This window comes from Hippopotamus amphibius, chromosome 2 (genome assembly GCF_030028045.1).
Source record: "Hippopotamus amphibius kiboko isolate mHipAmp2 chromosome 2, mHipAmp2.hap2, whole genome shotgun sequence".
NCBI classification, from domain to species: Eukaryota; Metazoa; Chordata; class Mammalia; order Artiodactyla; family Hippopotamidae; genus Hippopotamus; species Hippopotamus amphibius.
In genome coordinates, this window is record NC_080187.1 from 196,248,636 (window position 1) to 196,275,434 (window position 26,799).

Here is a 26,799-nt window from a genome sequence, read left to right on the forward strand (position 1 = left end):
AGTGGGCACACTGAGAGTCATAGCTGAGGCAAGTATGTTTAGTACCTGCTTTCATATGCTCCTATTCTGAAAGAGGGTTCAGATCACTTAGCATCAATGCCAACTCGGACTGTGTCTCACAGTCCTCAAACTGTCTGCTTATTCTCTTTCCCCCAGTGTACGGTTATACAAGTAAGTTCTTTTGTTGGAGGTCTATGGGAATCATTATTATATACATTTGTCGTAGTAGTGAGGTCCAAACCTGGCGTCTCCTTCAGTCATTGGGTTCTGGGTTTGAGTATGGGCTCTGGTCCAGAAACTAGGCAAAAGATTTCTGTTCTTACTGGGGAAGCTGTCCTCAAGTCTCTGATCACATATTCATAATTTTTTCTTACGTAAATTAAACAGTGTCTGTGGAGGGGGTGTGCATCTCTCTTGCCTCTGGGAACTGCATTCCCTTAATCCTCTCAGCAGCTCTCTCTGAGTTGCCTCTTGGCTGCCACTCCACCATTACAGCTTATTATGATAGTTGCACCCATTTTATTTCTGATGGTTAAGTGCTACTACCTCACCTCAATAGTCTGGGGATCCTGTTATTGCCGTTGTTTAAGCCTAGTTCTGTACCATCTCTACTGGTGCATATATGTTTGTGAGGTCCCTCAGTTTCTTCAACATATAGTCTTTTTCTTCCCTTAACAGAGTCCACTTTTATTCAGCTGGACTATGTTAAGACTTCTTCCTAGTTATTGGTCTGGAGGTCTTTTGGTAGATCTTTTTTATTTTCATGTTTATTTAATTAATTTTTTTGTTTATGTATTTTAATTGCTTTACAATGTTGTGTTAGTTTATGCTGTACAACGAAGTGAATCAGTTATATGTTTCAATACATCTCCTCCCTCTGGGACCTCCCTCTCCTCCCATCCCACCCATCTAGGTCATTACAGAGCACTGAGCTGAGCTCCCTGTGCTATACAGCAGGTTTCCACTATCTATTTTACACATGGTAGTGTATTTATGTCAAACCTAATCTCCCAATTCAGCCCATCCTCCCCTCCCCTCTGTATCCGTTCTCTATGTCTGTGTCTCTATTCCTGCCATGCAAATAGGCTCATCTGTACCATTTTTCTAGATTCCACATGTGTGTGTTAATATACGATATTTTTCTCTTTCTGACTTACTTCACTCTGTATGACAGACTCTAGGACCATCCACATCTCTACAAATGACCCAGTTTCATTCCTGTTTATGGCTGAGTAATATTCCATTGAATATATGTACCACATCTTCTTTATCCATTCATCTGTTGATAGACATTTAGATTGCTTCCATGTCCTGGCTATTGCAAATAGTGCTGCAGTGAACACTGGGGTGCATGTGTCTTTTTGAATTATGGTGATAGAAGATTTTCTTGCAAGTTTTCAAGCAAGGATGGAGCACTAGCCACTAACAGGGAGGAGTGGCCACTTTTGCAGTCTCAGAGGATTAAGGGGAATCTGAGGATTAAAGAGTTTCAAGTGAATCAACCCAGATATCCCCAGCAAAGGACTCACAGTCCCATTTTTTCCCAGTTAAGGCCCCAACCTTGGCACAGCCAACGTACCTAAACTGAAAATTAAACGGTCTCTGGAGCTCTGTCACTCTTATGATTAATTCCTGGGTCTTATGCTCAGCTTTTTCTGCATCTGCTGCAAGAGGTGAGAATTTCTTCATCTGGTGAGATAGATGCCTGCTGTCTTTACATTTAGCCTTAGATTGTTGACTTGTCACTCTGAGCCTTTCAGTGTCTTTCTCCACTGCATTGAGGCCCAAGCAATAGCTATTCTGTTCCATGGTGCTAATCACTTCCTCACCTCAACCTCTCAAATAACTTCAGATGTTCATTCCCTCCCACTGGTATCAAACCCTAGTCCACCACTAGTGAATATTTTAACAATTGTCCTGCTACACAGTACACCACAGGCTATCAGTTTTCTACTTGGCATCAGTGATTGGGTCCTTTTTGCCAGTCCAACAGAGAGGATTCAGATAAAATATCTCATTTTAGAGTCACCCCCTCAGTGCTCCCTTGATACCAAATTTCTTAAGTCAGGTTTCCTGGGAAACAGACTATGAAACAGAGATATATGTGCAGAGCTTCTTTTGGGAGAAGCTGAGCCACACTGCATTTGCAATAGTGGCCTCAGCCAATCCTACAGAAATCTCTGATACTACAATGGCCCCTGTATTAAAGCAAGAGGCCTAGGCATTTGGGTACCCAGATCAATTAGTCATTGCATATGCGCTGACCCAGAGGAGGGGCAATAACCCGTTGGCCTCTGCCATTCTTGGAGAGTGACTCAGCTGTGTGCCTTTGGCAGCTGAATGAATGAGTGACTTTGTCCTGAAGGGGGTATTTGTATGATACACTACAGCTATGCCATACCATATCTTCCTTTAATTCTCAGGGTAGACTTGGACGGGAAGTTGGAATGCAAATGTGATGGTTGAGATTACATTGATTTTAATATCAAGGACACACAGAAAGTGTACACGCTCTGGGAAACCCCTTCTATGTCCTTTCTTCTACGACACAACAGTTTACTCAGAAGGCTTTCTCACTATTAATTACTTAAAAATTATTTTTAGATTATATTTTTAAATGTATTAAAAATTAGCAGATTGTGCTTCCTAGGTGTCAAAGATTATCTCTCTAATTTCCTACATCGTGGTTCTTAGTCTTTGCTCTCTAGCTGTCGTCAAGTCCTAAGGAAAAAGGTCTGGGCTGAGTCAGGGGGCCAAATAAACACAGGTATAGCCAGAGACTGAATCTTAGTGTAATTTTATAGGAGGGAAGAAGGGCTTACTTTCATTTGTGAGCAGGGGCTTTTGAAAACTTGGAGAGCCATTGTATATTGTTATGTATGTGGTTGAGACATGAAAATTTTTGTATTGCCTTCTTAATTTCTTCCTATTTTCTTATTTCAATTACATCAGCACCTAGACTTGCCATAGATCAAGTTACCAACTGCTTCTCTGGTGATTAGTTATTCCCAGATACTCTTTGAGGTAAGAGCTGGCTGATGCTGAGCATGTTTTAGTTTTAAACTGAAGAGACTTTCCATGTATAATTTAGTATTCCATAATAAAACATCTAAGAAAATTTTAAAGAACTGAACTTTTTATGTTGAATTCTTTACTGGGGGCATGTATTGCCTATTATTATATAAAATGCACTCTATTTTTGCTGGAAAAGTTGAAAATGTCTTGCAGTTTGAAATAATTAGGCAGTTTGAAATAATTTCTTTATAGAGTTACTTTAAATGCACCCTGTGATATAGGAAAAGCATGAAATTGCACCTCTATTTAGTGAGACACTAATTTTAATTTTACTTATAAGTGCCACCCCCATTTTGCTTGCATGCTCTAAAGCATAAATAATTGACTTTCACCCAAGGGTTAGAATCAAATGAAGTTCTACCGAATGAGCACAACTGCACTGAATCTAATGCTCTCAAAGTGGAAGAGAGGGGGGATACTAATTATGCAGGCATCGAAGTTTTGGTCTGTTGGCAGTCTGTATGACATCCATTAAAATTTAAAATGCTCACTTTTACTACAGAATAAGAACACTTCTAGAGTTATGTACAATCAATGAGGTGAGAACGGGTAGGAAGTCATATCAGTCGTTAAATGTAAAAGTCTGTGGTAAGGATTAAGTGAGTATTTGTTCTTTATGATATTCTGTAGAGTACAGTGAGGATTTTAGTACCTCCATAAAAAGGTTTAATTTTTTTGTGGATTTTTATTTTCTAAAAGAAAGGTAATGACCTCAAATGAACATGGATGAGGGCCTGAACCAAGGCAGTAGCTCCTGGAATGGAAGGGAGGTATGGAGAATGAGAGGAATAGTTGAGTTTAGACCATAATGTTTAGAACCAGTTAGAAGTTTGGGGCAAATAAATAGAGGAAGCAAAGGTGAACCTGGAGTTCTAGTCTGTATACCTAAGAGAATGTTGATTTTGCTAATTAGTCCTGTATAAGAAATTTAGAGAACTTTGTAGTTTGTGGATGAAGATGAATTTGAGTATACTGACTATTGAATTCAAATATTGAATTTGAGTTATTAATAGTCATTCAGAACAAACTGGTCAACCAACAAAGAAGAGAAGCTAGATACAGACATACTGATTTGGTAGTTAGAAGAAAGGGGAATAGAAGAAGTCTGAAAAGAGGAAGAGAGGCCAGCAAAGGACCTCATTAGGGCCTCTTTGTAAAGAAGAACACTGACACTTATTTATGCTGGTATGTCACCATCCCTTAGACAAAACTCACAATGGCCCCAGACCCAGGCCTAGAGAGCAATCAGAAACACAGGATCTACTCCCTCTGTGGCCCTGTGGTCTCTTATTTCTGCTTTTGATGCCTTGTCTGCATGCTTTTTTTTTTTTTTTCCTGAAAATCTGTTTTCACTGTTTGGTTTTTGCAAAGATCAAAGGTTGATTGCTTAGGTCACAATGTTATGTCACTTTTTTCTTGAAATGCCTAAAAAGATCTGACAAAATCTCCATGTTCCAGCTCCCAGTTCCCAAGATATAAAAGCTAATTGGCCCAGTTTCCATCATGTAACCATTCTGGCCAAAATAACTGTGTCCAGAGAGAGGCTGTGTTGTCGTGGAGATATACAGAATGATGTAAAGAAAGGCTGAGTGGTTACTCATTTCAGATGCAGCAGATAGGTTAGGGAAGATTAAGGTTTTGTATAAATATGCCCAATTAAAGAGAAATTTTAATAGAGTTCCGGGGCTGGAACTGGACAGCAAGAGGTTGAAGATGACCGACTCATGAGGAAGTAAAGAGCAGGACTCCTCTGAGGTAGGTGAAAGGTGCAGTAGCCTTAGGAGGTAACAACACTGAAGGAAAGCTGAAGGCTGTCTTTTGTTTTCTATTTACAGTAGGGTAGGATATAAACACGCTTAATGCTTAGGTTGAGAGAAAGAGATTTAAGATGCAAGCAAGGGAAGAGGTAATTGCTAGAGCATGATTCTAGAGGTGGTGAGAGATGATTCAGTCAAGAGCACAGGAGGTGATATGACCTTTGGAAAGAAGACATCCTTGTGTCAGTGGCCATTCAAGGCTAAAATAAACCTCTCTCTGAATAATTACTGTAGTTGTTCCAACTGGGTGGAACCTCTGGATAACTTCAATCTGTCCTTAGTCAAGGAGGCATTTCCGTGTCAGCTAGATTTCCAAGCAGGTATGAGAATTGAGGTCTGGCCTTTGTGATGCGACTGGATGTCAAAAGAACCTTTTATTCCCTAAACAGGATGTCTTTCTGTTTAGACCTTTATGTCTTTGAGTGCACAGCCCAACTGCTCTTTCAGTACTGCATGCTTTAACTGGGGCAACTAAAAAAAGTCCTAATTTTCATACCAAAATCAATTAAACCAGTTTCCACCATTCCAGGAAATTGATTCTCAAGTGCTACTTCCATTGTCAAAGTACATGCTATATTTTTATTTATATTTATTTATTTCCATAATGTTTTTTTACTGGAATGAGATTTATAAACAGTAAAATGCATAGATTTCAAGTTTGTAATGTGGAGAATTTTAAAAAATGAACACACCTACTATCCCAGTTAAGATATAGAGCATTTCTATCACTCCAAAAGTTTTCTCATGTCTCTTTCAAGTCAATCTCCACCTTTCATAGGCAACAGCTTTTCAGATTTCTGTTATCATAGATCAGTCTTACTTTGAACTTAACGTAAATGGAATCAGAGGGTATTTACTCTTTTGTGTCTGGCTTCTTTGCTCAACACGTTTTGAGATTCACATGAAATAGTGGTTCATTCTTTTTTTATTGCTGCTTAGGACTCAACTATTTTAATATACTATAATTTGTGTAGCCTTTCTCCTCCTGATGGGTATTTTCCCACCTTTTGGCTATTATTGATAAGGCTGCATAGAAATTCTTGTGGAAGCTTGTTTGAGAAAATGTGTGTTAATTTCTCTTAGGAATGAAATTGCTGGGCCGTAGTGTAAGTGTAGGTTTAACTCTACTAAGAAACTGCTAAAAAGTTTCTAAAGTGATTATATTCTTTAATATTGTCCTCTTTAATGCATAAAAATTCTAGTTGCTCTACATCCTCCCCAGAATTTGGTATGTAACCAGTCTTTTACAATGTTATCTGTTTTCATCTGTATGAAATTGTAATCTCATTTTGGTTTTTTAATTTGCATTTCCTGATAATTAATGCTATAGAACATATTTTCGTGCACCTATTAGCCAGTTAGAAATCAGTCTGAAATTGTCACAGATCACTAACCCACTGTGTTGCTTTTAAGGCTATGCTCTTGACATTACGGTGAATTTTTGGACAGATCAAAAGCAATACAAATGAGCAAAATAAGCTAGCAGTGCCTAATAATCTATTAAGAATACTTTGTGAACAGATTTTTATTGAGACACCCAAGGTGCAGAGCTCTTTAGATTTCATTAATTAGACACGTGGACATCTAATCAATGTACAAATTTGCCAGCAATATTCATAATTTCTTCTTATAGATATATTCAGTGTCATTTTAGCATAAGGCATATTTTTGTTTTGTTTTGTTTTTTTAGCAACTTTTATTGAGATACAATTGACATACAATAAATTGCATATATTTAAAGTGTACAATTTGATATTTTTTTTCTTATTAGTAATGTATATATGGCAATCCCAATCTCCCAGTTCATCCCGCCCCAACCCCCCCTGCTTTCCCCACTTGGTGTCCATATGTTTGTTCTCTACATCTGTGTCTCTATTTCTGAGCATAAGGCATATTTTTGGCTAAAATATTTTGTTGTATAGGCGACTCTTGTAGAAATGCAATATCTTATACATTTCAACCTTACTTTTTCAGAATGTGTGATAATTACTTCATCCAGGAGGGTATTAAATTTGTATTAAGAACAGGATAAATCCTTTCCCCTGCCACCCTACTAACATTTAGATCCAGTTCTGTTTATGGTTTTGCAGATTAGCAATAGTTCATAAAATATTGGTACATTTTTTTCATTGCTTTTTCCCAATGAAAATTAAACAACCATTAAATATCAGGCACCCTGTTACATTCCATTAGGGAAGAAAAATGCAAAAATAAGAGATTATATTACCTCTTGCTATTGCTATAACACATGTAATGCAGTGTAGTGTAGTTGTGTGTGTTTGTTTCAGAGAATTCATCTATGGTGTCCAAGTGAGCCCATGACACAGATGGAGGGACCCATTAACTCCTGCCTGGGCCATCAGGGAGACTTCTGCAGGGTGGCATTGCCTGACCTGGACCTAGAATCCAAGTTGGCAAGAAAGGGATTTAAGACACTCTGGCTGTCTTCATGAGTTTTGGCTTAAATAACATTTTGTGAGAGTAAGGGAGGGAGTGACAAGGAAGAAAGTGGATATTAATGAAACCAAACACTTTGTCCCACCGAGAAATGTGACAGATGTGTTCACTCTCATTATCACATAATCTACACATCTTGCAAATACCCCTGGGACATAAATAATATAATTCCTGGCTTATATGCAAAGAACATGGAATCTCTGTGGTCCCAATCCCAATTTCCAAAATGTTAAAATGTGAAAATATGTGTGTCTTAGAATCAATAAAATATTGATACAGTAAAATCATTGTTATGTTTCTTATCCATTCCTTTAGAGTATATGACATTTTAAAAGAAGTAACTTTTAACTATATATAGCACTATACATTATCTTCCTCATAAGCCTTCAAAATTAGTATGATTCTTACCCTAACTTGAAAAAACATTGGGCAATTTGCACTAGTCCAAATGAACACAGAGAGGGGCTTGTTACAGTAGGGCTTTCTTTGCTGTTCTACAGTCAGGAAGGGAATGGGGGTAGAGGAAAGGTCTGCTCAGATCGGAATCTTGTTGTTATTTATTGAAAACATAACTATTAACTAACATTGATGTGTACTTCTGTGCTTCCAGGCACTCCTCTAATTCTCCCTTATTTAATCCTTACAGCAGCATGAGGGAGTTGGTACTGTTATTATGTCATGTCAAATGGGGAAACTGAGAAACAGAGAGGTTAAACAATATGCTCATTGTGTACGGCTATTGTGTGGCAGAATCAGGATTCACAGCAGGTGGTCTGGCTTAAGCTTACATCCCATGCCCCTCCCCTAACATAACAAATAGTGTATATTAAAGCTCAGCTGGGCACCAAATGGAATATGCCTCCTATTCACCAAGGATGCACGTGCTCCCTGATAGAACTGATGTCATTTTATTTGAACAGTGTGCTGTGTATGGTTTGGGAACCACACTTATATTGTTTAAATTTTAGCTCCATCACTTGAGTAAGCCTTCTCACTTAGGATCTCTGAGTCTTGTTTTTTTGTTTTCTTTCAAGTCAAGTTTTCTTGTTGTTAGAATGAGAGTACTATCTTACCTAGTGAGGATTTTTTTTTTAAGGAGTAATCATTTAAAAATATTGAAAACAGAGTGATCATTTACTATTATGATGAAGAGAGAAGAAAGTGCTTGGGAAGCTCAGGTGGGGGTGTGTATAATTTGCTGTCACTGGGATCTGGGCCCCTGCCTTGGCACAGGACCCTAGGCTGGTTATATGTCCAGCCAGCCTGGTGGGACAGAGACATGGGAGACAGAATTAGTGACAACTTTTGCTCCAGAATGGTGTTTTCCCTCAATGGCCTTCCTTTATACAGCTTAAGTTTCTAGTAAGGAATCCAATACATGTCAAAATTGCTCGTAAGATTTTCTTACAGAAATCTCTTTTAATATCAAAAGACTTCTAGCTCCAGAAAATTACAGACATTGACTACAGAGAATCAAGGTCAAAGTCAAATCATTTAAGGATACAGTTAGATTACTACATCAGAGACTGTTGCCATGTTAGGAGGATCGCAAACCCTTGGATGCGATCACCTTAGAGGAAGGCATCATAGCAGAGGGAGAAAAAACAGTGAATTTGGTACAGGAGAACTGCATTTTTGTTCTAGCTCTGCTGTTTGAACTCAGGCAAGTGTTTTGACCTTTCTGGGTTTTCATTTCATGTTGTGCACAATTTGAGGATTAGTGCTGTTTGAACTGTACTCTCCAAGCCCTAGGAACCTGTAGAGAGTCTGTACGGGCTGCAGCTAGTGTGGAAGCATCAGGTAAAGTGATACTCCAGCGCTGCTTCTTTAATTCAACCGAAGGGGCTCTGCTTTGATCGGTTATATTCATTGTTTCCATGTCTGCTTTCGTTGGGGAAAAGAATAGGGGTGGTGATGAGTTCTGAGGATAAAAACCAAATAAACTAAAACAACTTAGCTCTGAAATGACATCATTGTAAGTTGCTCATCTGTAGCCAAGGTATCTGTGTTCTGCTCTCTGTACATGCCAGTGGGCAGAAGTTGCAGAGACTGAAAAAGACATGATTCTTATTCTCTGGAGGTGTGCTCTCTAGCTGGGAATAGGGCCAGGCCATGGCAAAGACAACAAGTGGGCAAGGCTTATTCTAAGCTCCCCAGTTGCCCATATCTGGCCTCTCCTACTACTTCTCTCCTTTGGTGGGAGACTCTCCTTAACCTCATGTGTTTCTTTGTTCTCTCTGCTTTCCCTCCTACTCTTGAGGAATGTTCTCATAAACATTTTATACCAAGATACAAAGTGACTTACATGCCTTAAAATGTAGGAGCCCCTTGGTGAGATTTGCATTTCAGCAAGGACCAAATCTTAAATAAAAGTGATAAAGCTCTAATTATAGCTTCTTCTTGAGGCAGGAGATCTTCTTCAAATGTATTACATAGGTGACCATTTTTTTTTCTCTAAGGTTGGCTCTTACGGGCATAGCAGGAGAGCATGGTGTTTATGAGAAAGGACTCTGAAACCAGTCACTTTGGGTTGCATTTCTAGCTGCATCACTTCTTAGCTGTGTGTCTTTGGGCCGGTTACTCAGGTTCTCAGTTTCTTCAACTGTAAAGTGGGGGTCAATAACAATACCTCCTGCAGATATTATAACAAACGTTAATGTAGTAATCTCTACAAAGAACTCAAGACAGAGTATGGCATGTAGTATGCATTAAACAAATGGAAAAACATGTACAAGAGAAGAGCTATTTGGTAAGTAGTTTAGAAGAATAACGAAAGGCTAAATATCATGGTTTAGACCATATGGGATTTATGAAAAAGAGAAGATGACTAAGTAGTTAAACTATTGTGGAAAAGATTAGTCTTGACCTGTCTTTTAAAAGATTGAGGCTGGATTAGCTTGAGCCCGTGCTAGGCAGGTTGAAGAACAAGAAGGAATAAGCTTAGTGTATCCACGGAACCATGACGAGGCCTAGAATAGAGAGTATGCAACAGTCTGTAGCATGAGAATAAGAGGAAAACTATATTTAAGGAAGATTAGATGGAAATCCGTTCATGGGATGGTTTGGAGTGGTGGAGGATATTACTTTAGGAGGCCAGCAAGCTATTTCAATATTAAATGTCTAGAATAAGGAGAATGTACATTATTACAGTGAAGGAACCAAGTTTTGGAGTCAGGAGACCCAGGCAACTACTTTAGCATCTGTGAGACTCACCATCCCTAACCATAAACTGTGGATAATATCCTCATAAGGTTACTAAGAAGATCATGAGTTGATACATGCAAAAGTACTTTGTAGATTCCAAAGAAGTGGAATAATTACAGAATTATTAGTACTAGATGTCATTGGGCACACCTAAACCAAAGTAGCAGCGATGGAGGTGAGTAAAAATGTAGATGGACTGTTGTTTGATGAAAAAACTCACAAAATATCATATTAGCTAGAAAAAAGAGGACATGAATCATTTGGCCTTCAGTCTTGGGGAAATGGGTCTTTCTGTTTATTAAAAAAATGATTTATTAGGTTAGGATAAACCTCTTAATCACTTTCCTGTTTGCTTATTTTTTTTAAAGTACTTTTATTGAGATACAGTTAACAGACAATAGACAGCATATATTTAGAGTGTACAATTTGGTATCCCAATCTTCCAATTCATCCCCACCCCCAACCCTCCCCGCTTTCCCCACTTGGTGTCCATGTGTTTGTTCTCTACACCTGTGTCTCTATTTCTGCCTTGCATTTCCTCTTTCATAGTTGTTAGCATTGCCTTTTGTATTGAGGTGCTCCTATATTGGGTGCATATATATTTATAATTGTTATCTCCTCTTCTTGGATGGATCCCTTGATCTTTATGTAATGTCCTTTCTTGTCTCTTGTAACATTTTTTATTTTAAAGTCTATTTTATCTGATATGAGTATTGCTACTCCAGCTTTCTTTTGATTTTCATTTGCATGGAATATCTTTTTCTATCCCCTCACTTTCCTTCTGTATGTGTCCCTAGGTCTGAAGTGGGTCTCTTGTAGACAGTGGGTCTGAAGTGGGTCTCTTGTTTTTGTATCCATTCAGCCAGTCTGTGTCTTTTGGTTGGTGCATTTAGTCCATTTACATTCAAGGTAATTATCGATATGTGTGTTCCTATTACCATTTTCTTAATTGTTTTGTTTTTGTTTTTGTAGGTCATTTTCTTCTCTTATGTTTCCCACTTAGAGAAGTCCCTTTAGCATTTGTCGTAGGGCTGGTTTGGTGGTGCTGAATTCTCTCAGCTGTTGCTTGTCTGTAAAGCTTTTGATTTCTCCATCGAATCTGAATGAGATCCTTGCTGGGTAGAGTATTCTTGGTTGTAGGTTCTTCCCTTTCATCATTTGAAATATATCATGCCACTCCCTTCTGGCTTGCAGAGTTTCTGCTGAGAAATCAGCTGTTACCCTTATGGGAGTTCCCTTGTATATTATTTGTCATTTTTCCCTTGTTGCTCTTAATAACTTTTCTCTGTCTTTAATTTTTGTCAGTTTGACTACTATATGTCTTGGCGTGTTTCTCCTTGGGTTTATCCTGTCTGGGACTCTCTGTACTTCCTGGACTTGGGTAGCTATTTCCTTTCCCATGTTAGGGAAGTCTTCAACTATAATCTCTTCCAATATTTTCTCGGGTCCTTTCTCTCTCTCTTCTCCTTCTGGGACCCCTATAATGTGAATGTTGGTGCATTTAACATTGTCCCAGAGGTCTCTTAGGCTGTCTTCAATTCTTTTCATTCTTTTTTCCTTATTCTTTTCTGCATCAGTGATTTTCAACATTCTGTCTTCCAGGTCACTTATTCACCCTTCTGCCTCAGTTAATCAGCTGTTGGTTCCTCCTAGTGTATTTTTCATTTCAGTTATTGTGTTGCATATCTCTGTTTGCTCTTTACTTCTTCTAGGTCTTTGGTAAACTTTTCGATCTTTGCATCAGGTCTATTTTCAAAGTCCTGGATCATCTTCACCATCATTATTCTGAATTCTTTTTCTGGAAGGGTGCCTATCTCCTCTTCATTTAGTTGTTTTTTTGGGGTTTTATCCTGTCCCTTCATCTGGTACAAAGTTCTCTGCTTTTTCATTTCCTCTATCTTTCTGTGGCTGTGGTTTTCAGTTCCACAAGACGAAATACTGCTGATACTGCTTGATACTGCTGTCTGCCCCCTTGTGGAGGAAGCTATCTAGGAGCCTCCTGTGTGCTTCCTCATGGGAGTGACTGATGGTGGGTAGGGCTGGGTGGGCAGAGCTCAGTAAGACTTTAATCCGATTTGGTGGGCAGAGCTCAGTAAAACTTTAATCTGCTTGTCTGCTAATGGGTGGGGCTGTGTTCACACCTAAGCACTGGAGCTTACAGGCTGCTTTGGTGGGGCTAATGGTGGACTCTTGGAAGGTTCACGCCAATGAGCACTTCCCAGAGCCCCTGCTGCCAGTGCCCCTGTCTCCTTGGTGAGCCACAGCTGCCCCCCATCTCTGCAGGCAACCCTCCAACACCAGCAGGTAGGTCTTGTTTGGTCTCCTGTGGGGTCACTGCTCCTTCCCCCTGGGTCCTGGTGAGCACACTTTTTTGTGTGCCCTCCAAGAGTGGCGTCTCTGTTTCCCCCAGTCCTGTGGAGGTCCTGCAATCAAATCTAGCTGGCTTTCAAAGTCTGATTCTCTCGAGATTCCTCCTCCCGTTGCTGGACTCCCAGGTTGGGAAGCCTGACATGGGGCTCAGAACCCTCACTTTAGTGGGTGGACTTCTGCAGTATAACTGTTCTCCAGCTTGTGAGTCCCCCACCCAGCATTTATGGAATTTGATTTTAACACGATTGTGCCCCTCCTACCGTCTCGTTGCAGCTTCTCCTTTGTCTCCAGATGTGGGATGTCTTTTTTGGTGAGTTCCAGTGTCTTTCTGTCGATGATTGTTCAGCATTTAGTTGTAATTCCGATGCTCTTGCAAGAGGGAGTGAGTGCACGTCCTCCTACTCTGCCATCTTAATCCTATCTCCCCTGTTTGCTTATTTTTGTTGAAAATTTTTTCATATGTATTGGTTTATTATTTGCGCCTTAACATAAGGCAAAAAATGAAGAGTTCACAGGGACGTCATTTCACACGTTATTGTGCTTCATCAGTTTTCATTGTCATAATCATCCCTGTGACCATCATACATTATGTATATAATTCTTTTGCTTCTTCATATAAAAAGATATATAAAACCATTAAAAATCTGCACTGACCCAATAAAGACATTCTAGAAGATGCTTTTTACAACTTGATCTTTTTATTTTCTCATCACTTGCCTTGTGCCAGCTACTCTGCTTCTCCTTCTTATCAGCATCTTGTGGCTATTGGTGTGCCTTAGTCTTCCCTTTCATCTCCAGCCACCCTGGTTTGTTACTTTATTGTGCTTTAAGGATCCTGCTTATGAAGTGATGGGGTCAGCACCCTGGCCAGTGCTGCTTTCCACTGGGCCTTCTAGCTCCGATGAGCTGCCCCTGCACGTGGTTAGGTTTGCTCTGTCTCTGCAGCAGGCCCTCTTCCTTCCCACCTGATGGGAAGTTTCTTCCAGTCATCTGCTTTCCAAATCACCAAGAATTTACTGTTGAACAGATATTTGGTGAACCATGTTCATAGATGTCTCTGATTTATTTTTGGAAAAATGTCTTTTAAACCAGTAATCCGATAGCACAGGGTATTTACTGCTGAGGTGCTGTAATGAGAAACAGAGGCTTTCTTGCTCTCTTCTGTGGGAGATTAATTATCATCTTAACTGGGGCCTGGATGCTTAACACAAAATCAATGCCAACAAAGGAGCAGTTAAGAGTGAGATTTCCCTATTGGCCTGGTAGCAGGGATTAAGCAGATAGTAATAAATAGAAGGTCAGAACTCAGGTGGCAAGCCTGAGGTTCCTAGGCCAAAGGTAGGAATTCAGATTAGAGTCAGGGACTGTGAGTGAAGTGTCAGAGCAATAGAGAGGGCAGGACTTGGGGAGGTGACCTAGTAGGGCTGTATCAGATCATGCCTCTTTGTCTTCTGTCTCTCCCTTGCAAGTTAACATCTAGATACCCAGTTCACCTATTTTACTGCATTTGACAAGGAACTTAAAATTGTTTATTGGTCTGAAAATACTTTAACTTAATTTCAGTAATGACAATAATAAATTGCTGACTGTTCAAGGGTTCATCAGCTTTTTTAGCTCACAAGGACACCTACTGTTATAGTCATACTAAATAGCTCTCTTACAAAATGGATTTGTTAACATGCATGCAAAAAATATTTTACTCCGCATTGAACACTAATTTTTGGTTTGGAATTGATACACTTGCAGTCCAAGTCTGGGGCCTGGAGTCAAGGCTGTGTTGCTTGTTAATTGCATACACTAAGGCCACTTTCCTTGAAAACTCTAAACCTCAGCTTCCTTTTCTGGAAAACAATAATACTAATTTCACACAATTATTATGGGAGTAAAATGAAATGAGGTAAATTTTAGAAAATTACATACACAGTGCTTGGCACATAATAAGTAATAATTAAATATTATTACTAAGGGCATTTCATAACGTAATCTAGTATTTTAATCTCTCTCAAAGATCTCCTTCCCAAAATTTTAGATCTTACCTCCAAACTTTGTTACGGAAAATAATGTGTGGCTATGTAATTAAAAGTAACTAGAGGGTAAATATGAGATTTTGAAATCAATTGTTAAGAATTGTATGATGATACGCTGGTCTCCTCATTCCTCCTCAACCCCTTCCCCTCCCACATATCTCTTACTGATACTGATTTTGTCCTGATCTGGGCTACTTCCATTAAAAAAAAAAATAGAGAAGAGAGTAGATATGTGTGTTTGTATGAGGACTTGTGTCAGTTACCACTGGTAATATTCACTTTACATGCAACTGATAGCTTCATAGACCCCGGGACTAAAGACCAAGATATCTTTTTGCTTTAGTTACCTTTTGTAAACCTCTCGTAGAAGCTGTTGGGAGGGAGAGTAATATGGTGCCATTTACTAGCTGTGAACTTTTGGCTGTATCTCTTCATCTCCGTGAACCTCTTGTTTCCACATCTCTAAAATGGACATAATAATGTCTTCTTCAGAGAGTTTCTGTGAGGATTAATTGGGATAGTTTAGGTTCCTGGAACATAACAGGTGCTCATTAAATGTTAGCTTCCTTCTCTATCCTGGCCACTTGTCTGAAGGAAGTGCCACAGCTGGTATTTGAGAGCCACTAACGTTGCTAAGGCAACTGTGGCTTGGTAATAGATGTGTCAGAAAGAGGGAGAGAGAGAATACCCAGTGATTGAGAAGGTGAGATTTCAATGTTGGAAAATTGCCACTGGACCATATAGTTATAAAGCATTCTCTATTTCTCCTTAAGTTGCTTCTTTAAAATATTTTTGTTTTTCATCTCATCCTCCAACCTAGCAGGATTCCTAGGTTGCCTCCTACTTCTGTCAACCTTAACTTTCACAACAGATACCACACGATGAATCTTGTGTGAATACTTGCATCTTTTCAACACCTTTCTTAGTTCTAATGGTAACTAATGTGTACTGGGCTTTGCACTGTTTTAAATACTGTTCTAAGAACTTTACACGTGTTAACCCATTACAACTATCCCATGAGGAGATACTATTTCGTCTCAATTTAATAAATGTACAAGTGAAGACAGTATAGAAGTGACTTCTCACGCTTACCTGTCTGATATGTCTCAGAACTGGAATTCCAGTGCAGGTAATCTGAATCCAGAGGTCGTGCTGAAAACCGATAACCATTAGTGCTTCCTCATCAAAGGGAGCTTTTACACCTAAATTTCAAAGCTTTCTACATTCTGTTTCTGTTTTGCCCATCCAGACCCATCTCCTTTTAGTCTCCATCTCTCTCCAAAGTGGGTGCTTCTCCACTCTTGGATGTGACATTAATGTTTGTGATGTTTGCCTTCTGCTTATACTGATTTTCTTTCTCTGGCTTGTTTAAGGCCAAATTCAGCTAGTTCAGGCTTCTTTGGATCTTTATTTTGTATCTATTAATTCACGAGCTTGTTGTTCATTCATTCATATATTTATTTGTTTGTCCAATGAACATTGTGAGTCTATTACGTATCAAGCAATATGGATATTTAAAGTTAAATAGAACACAGCCCCTGTCCCTTGAATCACAGTCAGATTTGAGAGATAGACATATAAATAAAATATTTCACGCAAATAATTATTGTATTGTAAGAGTTACCATAAAAAAGTGCATCAAGGCATTGTGGGAACACAGAGGATGAACTGCTGAACTCGAAAGAAGTCAAACAAGATGATGCTGATCCCTGCTGGATCTGCGAGGGTGAGTCAAAAATTATCTGCATTCTGGCTGTACAATTTATTTTAATTAACATTTAGAAAAGAAAAATACATCATTTTTCAACAGAATCTCCTTGCTTTTCAATATACTTTGTCCATCTGTCAACAAGCTTCCATTCCCTCATTAAAAAATGTTTTAGGCTGAGCTGTGAGCCACAAATGCATCGCTGTCTTCACTTCTTCATCAGAAGTGAATCTTCATCCTTGTAGGGGTTCTTTCAGGGGACCAAACAGGTGAAAGTCTGATGGAGCAAGATCAGGACTATAGGGAGGATGCTTTAACACCTTAAAATGAAGTTTTTGCAGACTGTCGACAGTGTGGGCAGAGGTGTGTGGACGTGTATTGTCATGCAAGAGCATGACACCCTTGGATAGCAGTCCTCTGAGTTTAATCTGAAGTTTAGGCTTCAGCTCTTCAATAAGCACCACACTGTAATGAGCACTCTGTTGATTGTTGAATGTTTTTCCTCATAATGATCCAATACTGGCCCTTGAGAATCCCAGAAAACTGTAAGCATCAATTTTCCAGCTGATGGTTGACTTTTGAACTTTTTCTTGGTCAGCAATTGAGGATGTTTCTGTTCCATACTCTGCCATTTACTCTCAGGCTTGTAGTGATGAATCCATGACTCATCACCAGCAATGATTCTCCTTAATAAACTTACCTTCCTTAGAGTCTCGGCCCAAATTTTGTTTGCAGATATCCAAACACTTGTGTTTATGCTCTTCTATGAGTTGTTTTGGTACCCATCTTACACAAACTTTTTGAAACGTAAGTCTGTCGTGGATTACTTTGTTCTGAGGTGTTAAAGCATCCTTCCTATAGTCCTGATCTTGCTCCATTGGACTTTCACCTGTTTGGTCCTCTGAAAGAAGCCCTATGAGGATAAAGATTCACTTCTGAGGAAGAAGTGAAAACAGTGGTGCATTCATGGCTCACAGCTCAGCCTAAAACATTATTTAAAAATAAATACATTTATTTATTTATTATTTATTTATTTATTTATTGGCTGTGTTGGGTCTTCATTGCTGCACACGGGTTTCCTCTAGTTGTGGTGAGCGGGGACTACTCTTCATTGTGGTGTGCAGGTTCCTCATTGAATTGGCTTCTCTTGTTGTGGAGCACGCACTCCAGGCACGTGGGCTTTAGTAGTTGTGGCACAAAGGCTCAATAGTTGTGGCTCATGGGCTCTAAAGCACAGGCTCAATAGTTGTGGTACACGGGCTTAGTTGCTCCGAGGCATGTGGAATCTTCCTGGAGCAGTGATTGAACCCATGTCCCCTGCATTGGCTGGTGGATTCTTAACCACTGCACCACCCAGGAAGCCCTAAAAGATTTTTTAATAAGGGAATATGAAAGCTTGTTGATAGATGGACAAAGTATATTGAAAATCAGGGACATTATGTTGAAAAATGATGTATTTGTCTTTTCTAAAAGTTAATTAAAATAAATTCCAAAGCCAGAGTGTGGATAATTTTTGACTCACCCTCGTAAGATATATACATAGATGAATATATAGAGATACTCATGAGCAAGGCAATGGGTATAGAGGGAAGGGGAAAGGAATGGTGGTAGAAGGAACAGCACAGACAAAGGTACATTGATGAGGCAATAATACAGTAATCAGGGAACTGTTACTTCTTCAGTGTGTCTTGGGAAGATGTGCTTGTGGAAGTGACAGGAAATGAAACTGCTGAGACAGGCAGTGTTTTAGGCAGTTTATCCTAAGTAGAAGGATTTATACCTTTTAAATATATTAATTTTAGAGGGGAGGACCAAATTAGAGTTAGGAAGACCATAAGGGATATAATTGTAACAGTCCAGATGGGAAATTGTGGAGTTCAGGACTAAGGCATCACTAGTGGGATAAGGGGACATACATCAGATGTGGATATGGGATAGACCACATTGAATCTAGAATGATTCCTGGGTATATGTCTTGGGTTAGTCAATAACTATGATGATATGATTTTAATTGAGATTAATAATTCAGGAAAATGACTAGGTTTTGGATGGAGTTTAATGTTGGGCAGCCAGGTGAAGATATTTAGTAAGTGGCTGAAATGTGGGTTAATTATTTATCTTTTTGTGAGTTTGGAGATAAGTGTGCATCTGTGAAACCACTGCCAATATCTATGCTATAAACATATCTATTATCACCGAAAGTTTCCTCCTGCCTTTCCTTCTTTATAATTATTACTGTTTTGTGATATGAACCATAAAATCTCCCTCTTAGCAAAATTTTAGGTATGCAATACAGTAGTATTAACTAAAGGTACCGTGATGCATTGTAGATCTCTAGGGCTTATTCATCTTGCATAACTGAAACATTGCACCTTTTGGGCCAATTCTTCAATTGAATATTTATTATGTATGCTGGGTTCAGGATGTTTAAAATTGGACAAGTCATAGTCTTACCCGTAAAGAGGACATAGTCCAGTGAATGGAGACAGAAATGAGATTATAATAGGGAAGATCTGAATTGCTTATGCACTGGATTGTGGGAGAGTGTGGCAAAGAGAGGCAATAGCTCAGTGTGGGTGGTCGGTGAAGTCTTCACTGAACAAATGATTTTGAAGTTGAAACACAATTTTTACAGACAGGAGGGCTAGACATGAATGATATTCTAGGTAGAGAGAACAGAAAAGTTACTGAGGTGTGAAAGAGCATAGTGCCTATAGTGAATAACGAGTTGTTCTATGTGGTTGGAATACAGAGCAAGTGAGTTTGTCTGTGCACCTGTGTCCACACGCCCACAGGCTTCAATGTAGGTTGAATTTTCCTGTTCAGAATTTTTCCAGCTGTTGTTGTCTAGAACAGTAGCTCTGAACGAGTTATGCAGGTTAGGAAATCTAGACACAATGTCATGAAAACATTAGAGGCATTGACAAAAATTGCTGCTTTCATTTAAACAAAAAGCAGGTATTTGTTTCCAGGTTTGGAGGACCCAGGATCTTAGATTGAGTGATTAGTGGAACAATTTATTTTACCAAAGTTGGTTTTAAAATAATTTATCTACCCTATTGCTACTTAACTTTCCAAAGTCTTTTTTCTTTCGTGAGGAGAGGTCACGTAGCGGTACAATAAGCATTTTTAAATTTAATTCAGAAATTAATTTCTTGACATTTTTATTAGTAGAAAACAGGTCCTGGCATGAAATTCTGAATGAATACTAAATTGTTTCAGACAAACAGAATTGGACTCTGACAGCCTATGAAACCTAGAACACATGGGTTTAGAGTCTGTCTCTCTCCATCTTTTTGCTTCCCTTTCTCATTGCAGTGCCCTGTCTCTTGTGAGGCTTGGCTCCTGGCCAGGGCATGTATTCCCCAAGTCCCTGCAGAACCCAAGTGAAGTGAAAGTGGCAGATTTCCAAGTGGAGGGAGCTGATAAAGAGCCCTCAGGCTCCTAAAACAATGTGCAGTTTATGACGTGTTCTTTAAAGAATCAAATAGTTTATTTATCTACCTGGGTCCATAGTTTGATATCAACTATTATTCCATGATATATTTCTGTGATAAAGTAATAAGTTTGATTCAACAAAATTGTGTGTGAATACCTACAACATACAGGGCACAGTGCTGGTAAACCAGCAAAATTAATGTAAACTGTCATCATCTTCACGTAATTTAAGAAACTAGCTATCACAAAAATGATTTAGTTGTGTGGTCATTTGCATTATAAAACAGCAAATCTCAGGATGAATTCTATTCAACCAATTTTTGATATTTATTTATTTATTTATTTATTTATTGGCTGCGTTAGCACTTCTAGTTGTGGTGAGTGGGGGCTACTCTTTGTTGTGCGGGCTTCTCATTGTGGTGGCTTCTCTTGTTGTGGAGCGTGGGCTCTAGGCACACAGGCATCAGTAGTTGTGGCTCATGGGCTCTAGAGCACAGGCTCAGTAGTTGTGGCACACAGGCTTAGTTGCTCCACGGCATGTGGGATCCTCCTAGACCAGGGATTGAACCCGTGTCCCCTACATTGGCAGGCGGATTCTGAACCACTGAGCCAGCAGGGAAGTCCCTTGATTATCTTTAGGTATGTTTTATCTGTGGTACAATTTCTTTTTGTGATCTGGTGCCCTATCTTCAGTCATGGTCCTAACCCTGGGAATGGGTTTCCTGCCACCTGCCATAAGGCTGCACTGGTTGGTTAGGGTGGCTTTTTCAAATGTATGTTTCTATTGTGTTTTTATGTTGTTACAATGCCTGAATTTTATATAGCTGTCTTTTTTTTCAATTAATGATACTTAGTTGATGAATCTGATGCCTATACAAGATGTATTTTTATTGGTATTTACGTCATCATATGAAATATTTTCTTACTTGGATTACTTTAATCATTACTTAAAAACTATTAGTCATTGAATACCTAGAAAAGTAAGACTATTTAAAGAAGAAGAGATCTTACATACATGGATAATATTAATTTGATGAATTTTAAATGTTTGGGGTGAAGAGAATACATTGAAATTGAAATGCTTATGTTTGTATAAGTAAATGTAATTTTAGGAAAAGACATAAAGTGGAAATTATAATATCAGGCAGTTAATATAGCTTTTTAAATTTGCCTGTCATCTTACACAACTTTTTCTGAATAATTATTATTTCCTTTACTAGTATTTTTATTGTGGCCATCCATAAGTGATTTAGGAAAAGAAAATTATAAATTAAACATAGTATGGTTCTGATTTGCTTTAACTAGTTGTTATAAGTGTAACTATGTGTTGAAATTCAGATATTTCCCTGTCCCCTCTGCAGTTTTTCACACATTGTGTATGTCGAATAGCTTTGAAAAATGTTGGAAATAGAATAAATCTAGGATTGAATTCTGATATTCGTTTTAACGTTCCTTTCTTTTAGGTACTGCATGAAGTTATGTGGAAATGAGAGAGATTCACGAAACCCCTCCTCCAAGAGAGAATGAATGTCTTTCATAAATGGAGCTTGGCTTCTGGTTTCCCCAGGACAGTGACATTGTGGCAGAGACACAGAGGCCCTTCTTGCTATTTTCAGTGATTCCCGGAACCTCTGAACAGCGATGCTGGCCTTGGATTTAAGGATTTCCATTCTGATACCTTATTTACTTCTTTGGGGCAGTAAAGCATGCACTAATTGCTCTCCATGGTGGCTAATCTTTTCAAGAGCCTAATTTTACCTTACATCCATAAGCTTTGCAAAGGAATGTTTACAAAGAAATTGGGAAATACAACCAAAAAAAAAGAGAACCGTCAGCCAAAAAAGGATCAAGACGTTCCTATTGCTGGCCAGACCAAAACCCCTAAATTTTCTAATACCTTGAAAAGCACCGTAAAGAAGATTGCAAAGTGTTCATCCACGCGCAACTTATCCACTGAAGAAGACGAGGCTAACAAGGAATTTTCCCTCTCCCCCACATTCAGTTACCGAGTAGCTATTGCCAATGGCCTCCAGAAGAATATTCATGTAACCAACGGTGATGATGAGGCTCTCCTTCAGGAGTTATCTTCTGTTGAGAGTTCCTACTCAGAATCGCTCAGTGAACTAAGGAGCAGTACAGAAAACCAGGCACAATCAACACACACGATGCCAGTTAGACGCAACAGAAAGAGTTCGAGCAGCCTGGCACCCTCGGAGGGGAGCTCCGATGGGGAACGCACACTGCATAGTTTAAAACTAGGAGCTTTACGCAAACTAAGGAAATGGAAAAAGAGTCAAGAGTGTGTCTCCTCGGATTCAGAGTTGAGCACAATGAAGAAAACCTGGGGAATCAGAAGCAAATCTTTGGACAGAACTGCCCGAAGCCCAAAGACCAGTGCCCTGGAGCCTGGATTCAGTTCCTCTGGCTGCATTAGCCAAACACAGGATGTCATGGAAATGATCTTTAAGGAACTTCAGGGAATAAGTCAGATTGAAACCGAACTTTCTGAACTCCGAGGGCATGTCAACGCTCTCAAGCATTCCATCGATGAGATCTCCAGCAGTGTAGAGGTTGTACAAAGTGAAATTGAGCAGCTCCGTACAGGGTTTGTCCAGTCTCGGAGGGAAACCAGAGACATCCATGATTATATTAAATACTTAGGTCATATGGGTAGCAAGGCAAGCCTAAGATTTTTAAATGTGCCTGAAGAAAGATTTGAATACATTGAAAGTGTGGTGTACCAAATTCTTATAGATAAAATGGGTTTTTCAGATGCACCAAATGCTATTAAAATTGAATTTGCTCAGAGGATAGGACATCAAAGGGATTGCCCCAGTGCAAAGCCTCGACCCATCCTTGTGTACTTTGAAACCCCTCAGCAGAGGGATTCTGTCTTAAAAAAATCATATAAACTCAAAGGAACAGGTATCGGAATCTCAACAGACATTCTTGCTCATGACATCAAAGAAAGAAAAGAGAGAGGGATACCATCCTCTCAGACATATGAGAGCATGGATATAAAGCTGTCTACTTCTGAGCCCAAAATCAAGAAGAACAGTTGGCAGTCACCTTATGACAGTGAAGGAGAGCTGGAATCTGACCTCAATAGAAACAGTTATGCTGTGCTTTCCAAGTCAGAGTTTCCAACAAAAGGAAGTGCTTCCAAGTCAAGTTCAAAATCACACAATGCTAGAGCCAAGAATAAAACTGCTAGTAGCAGCAGAATTGCAAATAAATCAGAATATGATAAAATTGCCTCACATTTGCCAGAATCAGATAACTTGGCAAAAGAAACCACAACTCAACACGCAGATGTGACACCTCTCTGGCACTCGCAGAGTGATTTTTTCACCACTAAACTTAGTCGTTCTGAATCAGACTTTTCCAAATTGTGTCAATCTTATTCGGAGGATTTTTCAGAAAATCAGTTTTTCACTAGAACTAATGGAAGCTCCCTCCTGTCATCTTCAGACCGGGAACTTTGGCAAAGGAAACAGGAGGGCGTGCCTACCTTGTATGACAGCCCTCAGGATCCATGTTTGAATGGAGCTTCTCAGGGTGTCCAAGTGCAGAGTGAAATTGAGAACACAGAAACTGTGGATAGTGGAGTGAGTAATGGCATGGTGTGTGCATCTGGAGACCGGAGTCACTATAGTGATTCTCAGCTCTCTTTACATGAAGATCTTTCTCCATGGAAGGAATGGAATCAAGTAGAGCAAGGAGCTGATTTAGGTGGTTTAGATTTATCCACCCAGGAAGCCTTTGACTATGATACAAACAGTCTATCTGATCAACAACTAGATGTTTACCATAAAGACCTCGAAGACTTGCGAAAGTGCCACAGTGACTTTCAGGATGACTCTGAGAGCTATGATTTAACCCAAGATGACAACTCATCTCCATGCCCTGGGTTGGACAATGAACCACAAGGACAGTGGGTCGGCCAATATAACTCTTATCAGGAAGCTAATTCTAACGAGCTGTACCAAAACCAAAACCAGTTGTCCGTGATGTATCGAAGTCAAGGTGAATTGCAAAGTGATGATTCAGAGGATGCCCCACCCAAATCTTGGCATAGTCGATTAAGCATCGACCTTTCCGATAAGGCTTTCAGCTTCCCCAAATTTGGATCTACACTGCAGAGGGCTAAATCAGCCTTGGAAGTGGTATGGAACAAAAGCACACAGAGTCTCAGTGGGTATGAGGACAGTGGCTCTTCCTTAATGGGGAGATTTCGAACATTATCCCAGTCAACTGCAAATGAATCAAGTACCACGCTTGACTCTGATGTCTACACAGAGCCTTATTACTACAAAGCAGAGGATGAGGAGGACTATAGTGAACCAGTAGCTGATAATGAAACAGATTATGTTGAAGTGATGGAACAAGTCCTTGCTAAGCTAGAAAACAGGACTAGTGTTACTGAAACAGATGAACAAATGCAGGAATATGATCACCCTTCGTATGAAACACCTTATGAAACCCCACAAGATGAGGGTTATGATGGGCAGGCAGATGATGTGGTTAGTGAAGGGGGATTGCAACCCTTAAATGAAACATCAGCTGAAATGGAAATAAAAGAAGATGAAAACCAAAACATCCCTGAACAACCGGTGGAAATCACAAAGCCAAAGCGGATTCGTCCCTCTTTCAAAGAAGCAGCTTTGAAAGCCTATAAGAAGCAAATGGCGGAATTGGAAGAGAAGATCCTGGCTGGAGGTATTTATGTTTAAATGCTACATTATGAGCTCATTGTGTTTTACCATTGGGTTGTGTTTTTTAGAACATATTCTGTTTGTTCTTGGGAGAAGGAATTTACTTTCAAGGAGTTTGCGTATTTATTCTGAGAAGGATTGTATTTTACTCAGCTCCCCCAAGCTGGGCTTGATGATTTAAAACCAAAGTGTTTTCAAATAGGTCGTAATGAAATAAGCATTGTAATCTGTGGATCAAGATTTCTATGTGAGGATTAGGCAAAAATCCTATTTCATATTTCCAACTTTATGGCATCAGTTATCAAAGGAAGGATGAGTGAAATCAAAGAGCAGCCTGGGGTCCACTTTTTGGTTCTATTAGGTTTTATAGGGATGGGGAGGAAGATAAAGTTAATCTTAAAGAATTAGGAAGATGGACTCCTAGATTTACCACTCCTCTTCTCATCAAATCTATACTTTGGAGCCTGCCAGCAGGAAGAACTAGGTCTGCACGGCCAACCCCAGCCCATACCATGGAGGACCACAACCTCCGTCACTACCTACTGATGCAGCTGAGGGAGGGCATTAGAACCCAAACCCTAGGGTGTGCTTGAGTGGTAACAAGTCACTCTTTTGGAGGAGTCAGTAAGGGGATAGGGTTGAGTAGCTTTCTCCTAAAGAGTGGAGTAGAAGTTTCTTGCCCATTATGGAAATGAAAACAGTACCTTAGCTAATAATTTTACTCACCTCCTGGGGGAAGAATTTTGGATCATACACTTTTGAAAAGTAGCTGCATATAAATAAAAATTTTGTTCACTTTATTTATGAACCAAACTTCATCTGCACTTACCTTAATCCCTTACCATTTATTTTATCTGCATGCTTATCTCTTTATATCTTTGGGATAGTTTGATATAGTCTCAGTTTTAATGAATTATATATTGTTAATGATTTCCTTGATTATGGCATTGTCATCTTTAAAATACTTAGTGTACATAATACATCATAAAGGTATATGTTTTTATGATCACATGTTTCTTGATATTATGAAATAATTTCTTCAGCTGGTAGCTGATTATGGCTTCTTTTTCTTAATCAAACTGGCCATTTTCTGGTTGACCTGGCTGGATCATTGAGTAATCAGATACCTTTATGGTTAAACCATTTCAGACCCTAAAGCAATTGAAATAACTATTAGGGTTCTCTGCTCTAAAATTCTGTCCATATAAAACAGTGTATCTATGTAATTTATTTAAGGAAAAACATAAGTCAAGGGCATCTTGGGTACATTGGCTGTCGTTTTTGGTTGTTATTTTTTTCAGGGAAGAGTTCTTAACTGTCTTTAAAATTGATTGGAAAGGGCAAAATAGTCAAAACTTTTATGTAAATGTAATTCATATTTGAATAATGTCTACCTTATTTCAGAGTGACTTTTAATATTAGATATTCTTATTACTGAAACTCAGTTCATAGTTTCTTGAAATAGAGGTCAGCCTTTTGACACTGTATTTTACTTACTGTGGATTCAGAGAGGTCTACTCAAACACGTATTAAGAATAAGCAGTATGTGCATGTGTGTGTGTGTGGGGGGTGGTATATATGTGTTGTGGTGCAATACGTGAATGTTTTAATGCTAATTGGTTAAGCTGTCTGAAGTGTTAGGCATATTATAAATACAATGAAACTATACGTTTTAGAAAAATAAATGGATCTTCATCAACTTAAAAAAATCCCAAATTAGCAAACATCTTCAAGGTCAATTGTTGCTGATAATGACCATTTACATAGTTGACAACCCTAGTCATTCCATGGCACTTATCCTCAAAAAACGTAAATACACTTGGTTATCCACACACCACCCACTTCAAAACACTAAGATAGGTAAAACGATTGTGTACCACATACCTGACACACCAGGCCTGACTACAGAGGACTTAGACCCCTCTACCATCTTGGAGCTTGACTTGTTATCCTATGAGCCAGCTTTGAATGGAATCTGTTGGATATCA

General features: G+C 39.1%; 1 protein-coding gene across 3 annotated transcripts in view; it reads left to right on the top strand.

The window, feature by feature from the left end:
- Positions 1 to 1,579: 1,579 nt before the first annotated feature.
- UNC13C (unc-13 homolog C) overlaps positions 1,580 to 26,799 on the top strand; it is a 620,639-nt gene continuing 595,419 nt past the window's right edge. For 2 of the 3 annotated variants that reach the window (XM_057724492.1, XM_057724493.1), the window contains exon 1: positions 21,821 to 24,815. In XM_057724492.1, the coding sequence (XP_057580475.1) occupies positions 21,821 to 24,815 (2,995 nt within the window). Of the gene's footprint in view, positions 1,674 to 2,952; positions 3,025 to 21,559; positions 24,816 to 26,799 lie in introns of those variants that run through there. The other variant, XM_057724491.1, reaches the window with a different exon arrangement.